Source organism: Triticum dicoccoides, chromosome 5A (assembly GCF_002162155.2).
Source record: "Triticum dicoccoides isolate Atlit2015 ecotype Zavitan chromosome 5A, WEW_v2.0, whole genome shotgun sequence".
Classification (NCBI taxonomy): Eukaryota; Viridiplantae; Streptophyta; class Magnoliopsida; order Poales; family Poaceae; genus Triticum; species Triticum dicoccoides.
The window spans coordinates 37,730,600-37,741,803 of record NC_041388.1 but is presented as its reverse complement, the minus strand read 5'-3'; the positions used below and the strand labels follow the sequence as shown (position 1 = coordinate 37,741,803).

Genomic DNA, 11,204 nt, shown 5'->3' with positions numbered 1-11,204 from the left:
AACACATAAATATGCAGATGGTAAGGATGACCAGAACGAACAAACTGAACTAGACAAAGATCCTGCAGATCAAACCATCACGATATCGCCTGCAAACTCAACTAGTATAGTACGTATATCTTAACAGAACAAGAATGAAACTATAACAGCAGTGAGTTTGGGGCATCCGGTCCTGTGCCTGATCATCAAACTGGACAACATTCCTTGTATATATGCATGCATAGGATGATTCAAGGTACAATTTCGAAGTGAACCGAGCCATCTAAACAGTAACTGATGCATGCAGCAACAAAATTAGCACAAGCAAGAACACAAGTTCAACAAACAGTCGGAACAGAGCAACGAGAAGATGAATAAAAATCGCACCAATCTACATCTTAACAGACCACAAACAAGATGATCACCGTAAGTTCATCTTACAATAGCGAACAGAGGGAGTACATCTTAAGACTTAAGAGAAAGAACAAGCACAAAATGATCGCTGCAACAAGTTTGGGGCAGCCGTGCCTATGCCTGATCAAACACACATGCGGTTCAAACTTCAAAAATAATCTTAGAACAACCGTCCCATGCATGCACGGTGACGGCAAGATTCAGAGCACAAGTTGGAAATAAGCAGAGCCATCTTAAACGCTAGCGGATGCATGCAGGAACGGAATTAGCACAACCAAGACAAGTAGTAAATGTATGCAGGAATCTCTGAATTACATGAATGTAATCTGAACTATTTTCCTCTGCACTTTCGTTCCTAGTTTCAAAAAACACATGAAGGCAGCAAGATTGCAGGCTAAAGATCATGATGAGACGTTTATCGGTACATAATTTTACAGAACCTGTAAGTTGCATTTGCACAAGTATAGACCAGCAAGTAAGTTAAAACTAGGAAACTAGTTTCATTTGCATTTTTCAACTAGGAAACTACCTAGTAGGCTGAAACTTTTTAGCCCAGCAACAAACTCTGGAAAACTATTTAATCAGACACAACTCTAGGAAACAAACTACCAAGTAACATGACAGAAACTAGCAGGAACCAACCAATGAACTGATGAAATACTAAAACTTAGCCGAGCAACCGATATTCCTGTCATACACTGGAATTTAAGTGAGGTAAAGTCCATGAGTCAAAACAAGCATATTAAGTTGATCAATCATGTTCAGAACGGTGATGATAACAAACTGAAGTATGCACAAAGAAACAGCACATCAAATCATCACAGGATCATCCATCTACATCTTAAGAGAACAGAAACAAAGTGATCACTGTATGTTCATGAGACAAAAGGGGAATATCAAGAATTTTCGGTTAGCTTGAGCGTGTATGACAATCACAGTGCATAATCCATGGCGCAAAACACAGAACAAACTGAGGCCCACAAACATCCTGCGGCTCAAACCATCTGAGGATCATCTGCAAACTCAATTTAGTAGTAGTACTGTACATCTTAGCAGGACAACAACAAAATTATCACCATCTGAGTTTGGGAATCCTACCAACTGAACACCATTCCTTATATGCATGCGTGGGAAGACTCAGAGTAAAATTGGAAGTAAATTGAGCCATCTAAACAGTAAAAAAATTTAGCACAAGCAAGAACAGAAGTTCAGCAAACAGCCAGAGCAGAGCAATTTTGTTAGACTGTATTTACATGTGTATATTGTAACGTTGTATACCACCTCATTATATATATATGTGATAGGCCACCCCTAGAGGGTTGTGCCGGTTACCCCCAAAGCCTATTGTCTTACATGGTATCACGCTAGGTTACGTCCGCTTCCGCCTAAAAACCCTAAACCGCCGCCGCCACCGCCGCCGCCACCGCCGCCGCCGCCGCGCCCGCCGCCGCCGCCGCGCCCGCCGCCGCCGTCGCCCGACTGCTATGACGTCCGCCGCTGCGCCCGGCTCCACCGCCACCGGTTTTCTGCCGGCCTCCCTCGCGGCACTTCTCTCGAGGCCGCTGGATGCCGCCTCCCTTCAGGCGCCGATCGGGACACGGAGCGTCGGCTCCCTCTTCGCGCTCCCGCCGGCTGCTACTTCGCCCGGGCAGGAGCTTGTGGCCCACACCACCGCCGCCCCGCCAACCGCGGCTGTCGCGCCCTCGGCCACTGCGCCGCTGGTGGCGGAGGACGTCGCGCTGGCAGGCTTCGCGGCGTCAACCGCGGCCATCGCGCCCTCTGTCACCGCGCCGGCTGCCCCTCCGACTGTCTCCACGGTGTTCTCACCTCAGCCAGTCTCCTCGATGGGATCGCAGCCGCCGCCGCCGTTTCACTTCGGCCATCTTATCACCATCAAGTTGTCGTCGGACAATTATATCTTCTGGCGCGCGCAGGTTCTTCCGTTTCTTGGGAGTCACTACCTGCTTGGCTATGTCGACGGCTCTCTCCCTTGCCCTCCTGCGCTGGTTGACAGCGTGCATGGTCCGGTCTATAATCCGGCTCACCGTGTCTGGACAGGGCAGGATCAGGCGAACCTCTCCTCCATCCAGGGGTCGCTCTCTCCGGCCGTTGCTGGGCTTGTTGTCTTCGCCAAAACGTCCCACGAGGCATGGACTATTCTTGAGCGCTCGTTTGCGGCACAGTCGCAGGCTCGTGTATCTGGGCTTCGTCGCCAACTTGGGGAGTGTCAGAAGCTTGACTCCACCGCCACTGAGTTCTACAACAAAGTCAAGAGTCTCGCCGACACGCTGGCCTCCATTGGACAGCCCCTCACCGACTCCGAGTTCAACTCGTTTATCGTCAATGGTCTTGATGAGGAGTATGACGCCCTAGTCGAGATCATCAATGAGAGGGGCAACTCCACGCCCATGCCAGCACACGAGGTCTTTTCACGCCTCCTGCTTACTGAGCAACGAGTCGAGACGCGCCGATCCAGGGGCAACGGTGCCCTCTCGGCAAACGCCGCCACCAAGGGTGGTCGCTCCTCTGCTTCATCCAGGGCTCCTTCGGGGCAGTCACCACCACCCGCCTCGGCCCCTCCTCCTACTGCGACGCTACCAGGGGCTGGCGGTCCACGTGTGTGCCAGCTTTGTGGTCGCGATGGGCACTGGGCCTCGAAGTGTCACAAGCGCTTCCAGCGGGGTTTTCTTGGTCTTGGCAATGACGGGAAGGATACACGCAACTTTGCTCGTCAGGTCGCCATGGCTGATCGTCCGCCGCCGCAGAAGCCACAGGGACATAATCAGTCCTACTCCATTGATCCCCACTGGTACATGGACTCTGGGGCGACAGAGCACCTGACCAGTGAGATGGGGAAGCTTCACACTCGTGAACCCTACCATGGCTCCGACAAAATCCACACTGCCAATGGAGCAGGTATGCACATCTCTCATATTGGTCAAGCATCACTTCTCACTAGACATGCCAATAGGAGTCTTCAACTTCGCAATGTTCTTCGAGTTCCATCTGTGACACGTAATCTTCTTTCAGTTCCTAAACTCACTCGTGATAATAATGTGCTTTGTGAATTTCATCCTTTTGATCTTTTTATTAAGGATCCGGGCACGAGGGACATTCTTCTTAGTGGGCGGCTCTGCCAAGGTCTCTATCGTCTGGAGCATCCTGGCGTCGCTCGCGTCTTCAGTGGAGTTCGGGTATCTCCGTCACAGTGGCATGCTCGTCTTGGTCACCCGGCCACACCTATTGTCCGGCATGTTTTGCGTCGTCATGAGCTTCCTAGTGTGTCTAGTAATAAAGATGTAGCAGTGTGTGATGCTTGTCAGCAGGGGAAGAGTCATCAACTTCCTTTTTCGGAGTCCAGTCGTGAGGTGAAACATCCTTTAGAACTTGTGTTTTCAGATGTATGGGGTCCTGCTCAGACTTCTGTTAGTGGTCATAATTATTATATCAGTTTTGTTGATGCTTACAGCCGCTTTACCTGGCTTTATCTTATCAAACGTAAATCTGATGTGTTTGACATTTTTGTTCAGTTCCAAAAACATGTTGAACGCCTTCTCAAGCACAAAATTGTTCATGTTCAGTCGGACTGGGGTGGCGAGTATCGCAACCTCAACTCCTTCTTTCAGTCGCTTGGGATCACTCACCGTTTAGCATGTCCACATACACATCAGCAGAATGGTTCAGTAGAACGTAAGCATCGTCACATTGTTGAAGCTGGTCTGACTCTTTTGGCCCATGCATCTGTTCCGTTTCGTTTTTGGAGTGATGCTTTCACCACTGCATGTTTTCTCATCAATCGTACTCCCACTCGTGTTTTGAATATGAAGGCTCCCATTGAAGTTCTCCTTAATGAACAACCGGACTACACCTTTCTCAAGGTGTTTGGGTGTGCTTGCTGGCCCCATCTCCGTCCATATAACAAGCGTAAGCTCGAGTTTCGTTCCAAGAAGTGTGTTTTTCTTGGTTATAGCTCTCTTCATAAAGGATACAAATGTCTTCATGTTCCCACTAATCGTGTCTACATCTCTCGGGATGTTGTGTTTGATGAGCATGTTTTTCCCTTTGCCAACCTCCCTGTGTCCACTACCGAGCTACCTGTCATGCATTCATCCTCTGTTGCTTCTGACCAATTTGATGATGTTGCATATTCTCCTCTATTGTTGCCTAACCATGGTGCAGGCACTGGTCGTGGGGCTCATTTGGAGATTCTGGAAGCGCCATCTTCCTCTTCGTCACCATCGCCTTCATCATCGGCACCTTCTGTTGTGCATGAGGAGCACATGGTGCCCCTGCATGGCCTCGGTTTCCGTGCTCATGCACGGCCGATCGACGTCCTGGCCCGGTCGCCTCTGGCTTCTGGGCTGCCTTCGCCATCGTCGCGCCCTGCAACCCCGCCGACTGGGCCAGCCTCCTCGGTCCCCGTCTCGCCCAGGGCGTCGGGGCAGTCATCACCAGGCCTGGCCTCGCCCGCCCCTGCCTCGCCCAGGGTGTCTGGGCCCTTCTCACCAGGGCCGGCCTCGCCTGCTCTCGCCTCGCCAAGGCCGTCTGGGCCGGTGTCACCGGAGCTGGCGTCGCCCACCCTCGGTTCGCCCATGGCCTCTGAGCCCCTGTCGTCGGGCCAGTCTTCGCCATGCAGTCCGGAGTCGTCTGTCCCGAGCTCGCCTGAGGTGATTCCTGCATCTCCGGCGACCGTCACGTCTCCGTCACCTTCGCCTCCGCCGGCTCCTGCTGCTGCTCTACGTCCACATACGCGCAGTCGGAGTGGCATTTTTCAGCCTAAGCAACGTCACGATGGCACAGTTGCTTGGTTAGCGGCGTGCATGTCTGCTGCTCTCGCAGATCCATCCTCTGAGCCACGCACGTATCAAGCTGCTATGCGCATTCCTCATTGGAGAGAGGCCATGGAGCAGGAGTATCAAGCGCTTCTTCACAATCAGACATGGACTCTTATTCCTCCACAATCACGGGTAAATGTCATTGATTCCAAATGGGTTTTCAAAGTGAAGAGGCATTCTGATGGGTCCATTGAGCGCTATAAGGCTCGTCTGGTTGCTCGTGGTTTTCGACAGCGTTTTGGACTTGACTATGAAGACACCTTCAGTCCAGTGGTCAAGCCTACTACCATCAGACTCCTTCTCTCTCTGGCTGTTACTCGAGGTTGGTTTCTTCGTCAGCTTGATGTTCAAAATGCTTTTCTTCATGGTGTCTTGGCGGAGGAGGTTTACATGCGCCAGCCTCCGGGTTTCTCTGATCCGGATCGCCCTGATCATCTCTGTTGTCTGTCCAAGGCAATTTATGGTCTGAAGCAGGCTCCTCGTGCTTGGCATGCTCGTCTTGCAATGGCTCTTCGTGCTCATGGTTTTGCATCATCAACTGCTGACTCCTCATTGTTTCTTCTTCAAAGGCCTGAGGTTACTATGTACTTGTTGGTCTATGTAGATGATATCATTTTGGTCAGCTCCTCTCAGTCGGCTGCTACTGCGCTTGTTCGCTCACTTGGTGCTGATTTTGCGGTCAAGGACCTTGGGAAGTTTCATTACTTTCTTGGTGTGGAGGTTACTTCCGTGCTGCTGGCCTTGTTATGACGCAGAAGAAGTACTCTCTGGATTTGTTGCAGCGAGCTGGGATGCTTAAGTGCAAACCGACGACTATACCCATGTCTACCACTGATAAGCTCAATGCTGTTGATGGTGTGCTTCTTTCTTCTTCTGATGCGACCGAGTACCGGAGTATTGTTGGTGGGCTCCAGTACTTGACGATCACGCGACCAGACATTTCCTATGCTGTTATCCGAGTCTGCCAGTATCTGCAGTCACCCCGTGACACTCATTGGTCTGCTGTTAAGCGGATTTTGCGCTATATTCGTTTCACGGTGGCTCATGGTTTGCATATTCGGCCGTGTGACTCTGGTTGTCTTTCAGCATATTCTGATGCAGACTGGGCTGGCAATCCGGATGACAGGCGATCCACGGGGGGTTATGCTGTCTTCTTTGGCTCTAACCTGATTGCCTGGAGTGCTCGGAAACAGGCTACTGTCTCGCGTAGCAGTACTGAGGCTGAGTATAAGGCTGTGGCCAATGCCACATCAGAGATTATCTGGGTACAGTCCTTGCTTCAGGAGTTAAGTATACCCCAATCACAGCCTCCTGTTCTTTGGTGTGATAACATCGGTGCTACATACCTTTCTGCAAATCCGGTATTCCATGCCCGAACGAAACACATTGAAGTTGACTATCACTTTGTGCGTGAACGTGTCTCTCAGAAGCAACTACAGATCAAGTTTATTTCTTCCAAGGATCAACTTGCTGACATCTTCACCAAGCCATTGCCTTTGCCACAGTTTGAGACTTGCAGGCGCAATCTTACCCTTCTAGATTCATTAGAAAGTGGCTAAGATTGAGGGAGGGTGTTAGACTGTATTTACATGTGTATATTGTAACGTTGTATACCACCTCATTATATATATATGTGATAGGCCACCCCTAGAGGGTTGTACCGGTTCCCCCCAAAGCCTATTGTCTTACAAATTTATATAACATTCACGCTGTATAATCCATGGTGCAAAACACATAAATATGCAGATGGTAAGGATGACCAGAACAAACAAACTGAAGTAGACAAAGATCCTCCACACCAAACCATGACAAGATCATCTGCAAAGTCAATTTAATACTACATCTTAACAGAACAATAATAAAACTATCAATGCAGTGTTTTTGGGGCATCCTTGTATGCATGCGTAGGATGATTCAGATTTCAAAGTAAAAACTGGACGTGAATTAAGCACAAGCAAGAACAGTAACTGATGAATGCAGGAACAAAAGTATAGCACAAGCAAGAACAAAAGTATAGCACACGGTCAGAACAGAGCAACGAGAAGATGAATCGAATTCGCATCAAAATTCATTCAAGACGCACTGGATAAGCTAGGCAACAACCATTCGGCGCCACAAAATGTACTCATCACCACGATAAGCTAGGCAACTAACTAAACGACTGTCCAAATCACTCATCCAAAGCACTACGCACTAGTAGCAGTAAATCCTCCATGGCTAGAAACATAACAGAGCAAAAGGATCGAGACGACTCACGTACGCATCACTCGCCATGAGCTACTTGCCTCTTGGGAGAGGTGATCGCCGACGCTGACGAGGCGCAGCTGCCGAAGGGTCCCCCGGTGCCGCAGGTGTCGTTCCTCTGGTCGGTGGCGGACGCGACGGCGACCGAGGCGGCGAGGTCGGCGAGGTGGAGGCGGGGGAACGGCACGTAGACGCCGTGGACGGCGATGCGCGAGTTGACCACCACGTCGGGCTCCTTGATGGGTATGTAGTTGATGCGGACGTCGTTGGAGTTGGAGGAGGCCGAGTCGGTGGCGTAGTGGGTGACCACGAGGCTCTGGCCCTCGCCGGCCAGCGTGGGGAGGACCGTGCCTGGGCGGAGGCGCTGGAGGTCGGCGCGCGTGAGGCGGTGGTTGGGGACGATGTGGAAGCGCACCGCCGAGACGTAGTCGTGGCCTCCGCCGACGAAGATGGCCGGGTCGTCGAGCGCGAAGAGCGTCAGGTTGGCGTACTTCTCGAGCTCGGCGAACTTGACGCGCATGGCCAGCGCCATGAAGCCGTAGCCCCCGTCGCGGAGTCGCGCCATGGCGTCGCGGATCATGATGCGCACCACGGAGGCGGCGGTGGCCGCGGAGGCTGCGGCGGAGCGGCCGGTGAGGTGGTGGTGGTGCGGGCCGTCGAAGCAGGAGTGCGTGAGCGGGCGCAGGAAGCCGTGGAGGCCGTGGACGACGTAGCGGCCGTCGTTGTAGAGCTCTGGGTGGGACACCTCGACGCCGTCGGCGTAGATCCTGGCGTAGTGGATGCCGAAGGGGCCCCGCTCTGTGGCGACCTTGATGCAGAAGCCGACGGAGGCGGAGGGGATCTTCATGGTGGCGGCGGCGGCGAGGTCGGAGTAGGGGTAGTAGCCCATGGCGATGTGCTGCTCGAGGAGGTGGCGGCGCGAGCACATGGGGCAGGACGCCTGGAGGAAGGCGTCGGGGGCGGCGAAGACGGTGATGGCCCCAGGCCACCTCGCGAGCGGCGGCGCGCGGGCAAGGAGCGGCGCCTCCGACGCCATCTCGTTGTACCCTAGGGAGGTGAGCACCCTCGCGAGCTGCTGCAGCCCCTGCTCGGCGTCGGACACGGCGGGAGGCGGAGGCGGGCTCGAGGTGGTCGCCACCGTGGCAGGAAGCGGGAGAAGCGTGCTGGTCGTCGTCGTTGTCGTCGCTGCAGCGGGCCCCTCCTCCTGCGGCTGCGGCGTCGCCTCGGCGAGATCCGGCACCGGGAGGACGAGCGCGGGAGGCGGTGTGGCCGCCGCGTCCGTTGGCTGCGCGTCGGAGAGCACGGGGTCGACGTCGCCGGTGGCGAGCAGAGACTGGGTGTCGGCGTGGAGGTGGTTTTGGTGCATGGAGGGCGCGGCGGCAGGGACGGGGTGGAAGTGGGCGGTGGCGGTGCCGAAGGGCGAGCGGTGGTGGTGGTGGTGGGTGCGCGCGGTCTCCGGCGAGTGGGTGGCGGAGGCGGTGGATAGCACGAGGAGGAGGAGGAGGAGGAGGAGGGGTAGGCGGTGAAGATGGAGCGCCATGGCCTGTCTCTGAGCGAAGGAGCGAATCGGAATGGGAATGGGGATGGATCCGGAGGGAGGGGGTGGGGTTTAAAGCGAAGCCGGAGGAAGCCATACGTCACGTCACTCACGTAACCGTCTTGTGCCCAGAGCACAGCCTGTCAAGGGTTCTCTCACCCTTTTTTTTTCTGGTGTAGGAGCTATTCACAATCGAATTTCAAATTTGTGTGAGTCGATTTAAGGGAGAACAGTGAACACAATCGCAGCTCGAGACCAAAGCCGGCAACGGCGCTGTCAGCGGCGGCGAGGCTGAGCGAGAACCTCCCCGGAGATGGGGACGATCTTGCGAGCGGTTGTGAGCGGCGGCGTAGCAGTCGGAGGCGGTGAGGGGAGGGCGAGGCGACAAAGCGGCCATGGGTGGCGGCAACAAGCGGATCATCCCATGGTGGTGGTGGTCGGTTCAGCCGAATGTAGAAGACACATGCACAAACGTACAAATAAGATCTGGCGGCGGCTCAAAGAATCGACTTACACTGAAAGAAAATAAAATCGGGTGATTTGACATAAAGACATGCTTTGTTCACCCTTACTCTAATTTTGTGTTTTAACTAAAACATTCATGAATTACAAGGTGGAGCATTTCACATATGTTTGCATATGCTCTAGCAGCCATCGTATAAGACATGCCCTAAAAGAAAAGAAAAATGTTACTCCTAGTTATTTGTTTCGAGTGGATTTGATATTCAATCTGGTGCTCTTTTTTTTTTACGAAAATGATAAATCCTGAAGGTTCGGTATTTGGCAATTGCAAGTTTAATGTTTTTAGGGCAATTTTAATGACGTGAGGATGACAGGTTTAGTTAACACACACGGTAACCTTTTTAGCAAAAAAAAGTACATTGAGCACGGAGTTGTAATGCTTGTCAGCCAAACTTGAATCACTAAAATTGCAACAAAAAATTATTTGAAATAAGGATTTATCAGGGTCCCTCAAGCATGAGGAAGTCTGTTGTCACGTTGCGCCGGATATTTCTTTTCACTTTTTCTTTTTGAGGGAAAGGATATTTCTTTTCACTTTGTACACTACTCCCTCCGTTCCTAAATACTCGTCTTTCTAGGCATTTCAACAAATGACTACATACGGAGCAAACTGAGTGAATCTACACTTTAAAATATGTCTACATACATCCGTATGTAGTAGTCATTTGAAATGTCTAGAAAGACAAGTATTTAGGAACGAAGGGAGTAGAAGCCAATGCCTGGGAGGGAGAACACGCTCGGCTTGGCCTTTCCCAGTCCAAAAGAGCTTTTGCATTGTCCCGGTCTTGTATGGGTGACGGTGAGACCAGAGGGCAGAGGGGACGACTCTGTTTCGGTGGCTCGGGTTTGCTTGGTTTGGTCACGGCGATTTGGCTGGCCCACCTCCGCAGATCCAATGCATCCACTTTCCTTTTCTTGATGTCTACCCCGCCTGACAGTGGTTGTTTAAAGTTCAGCTCCAAAATTTCCAGAGATGCATATAGCAACGTGAACCAGGATGCATGGCATAGCTTTTGATAAGATTGTACGGTATATTCTTTTTCTTCTTCTTCTTCTTCTTCCGAATCAAGAGCAAAAGCACTTCTTAATGCACCATCAAGCTGTGGTCTATGCTAAGAGTGCAATATGAGGTTGACGGCCTCGACGATTCCTCATGGGATGAAAAAGAAATGTAATGTATTTATGCATGACATCGGCTGTTGCAGATATCGCGCCATTGAGCGAGTCGTCACATATGTTATTTCGAACATATGTAATAATATTCTTGGTTGAGAAATTGACCAAGTTGCCACAGCTAATATCATTGTGAATCTAATGAGCTATGGATGCTAAGCAGTCGAGGTACATATGCTAGTGATTAGCGCCAAGCGTTGGGTCACGGAGGCGCTTAGCATAATTTTTATTTTAAGAAATTAATTTCTTCTTCTTAAGCGTCTACCGAAGCGTCTTGCAATGGAGATGCCCTGACACTCGTCTGCAGCGCCTCATTAGACCAGTAAGGATGACGGTCTCGGGTGATTCCGCGGGCGACTCCGCCGCCGCCGCCACGGCGCCGCCGTTGCCTCCCCCCGCCCTCTCCCTGTCGGGCCTTCCGCCGGCGACCCTGCCGCCGCCCCCCGCGCCGGACGCCGCCGCGCCGGCTGCCCCGGGCGCCCCCTTCCGCTGGGCCGACT

The 11,204-nt window shown here is 52.2% G+C and overlaps 1 protein-coding gene across 1 annotated transcript; it reads right to left on the bottom strand.

Moving 5' to 3' along the window:
* Positions 1–7,280: 7,280 nt before the first annotated feature.
* On the bottom strand, positions 7,281–9,065 carry LOC119296902. Its single transcript, XM_037574914.1, has one exon. It carries the CDS (start codon positions 9,010–9,012, stop codon positions 7,492–7,494), a length of 1,521 nt encoding a protein of 506 aa, XP_037430811.1. The 5' UTR covers positions 9,013–9,065; the 3' UTR covers positions 7,281–7,491.
* Between the last annotated feature and the right edge of the window lie 2,139 nt (positions 9,066–11,204).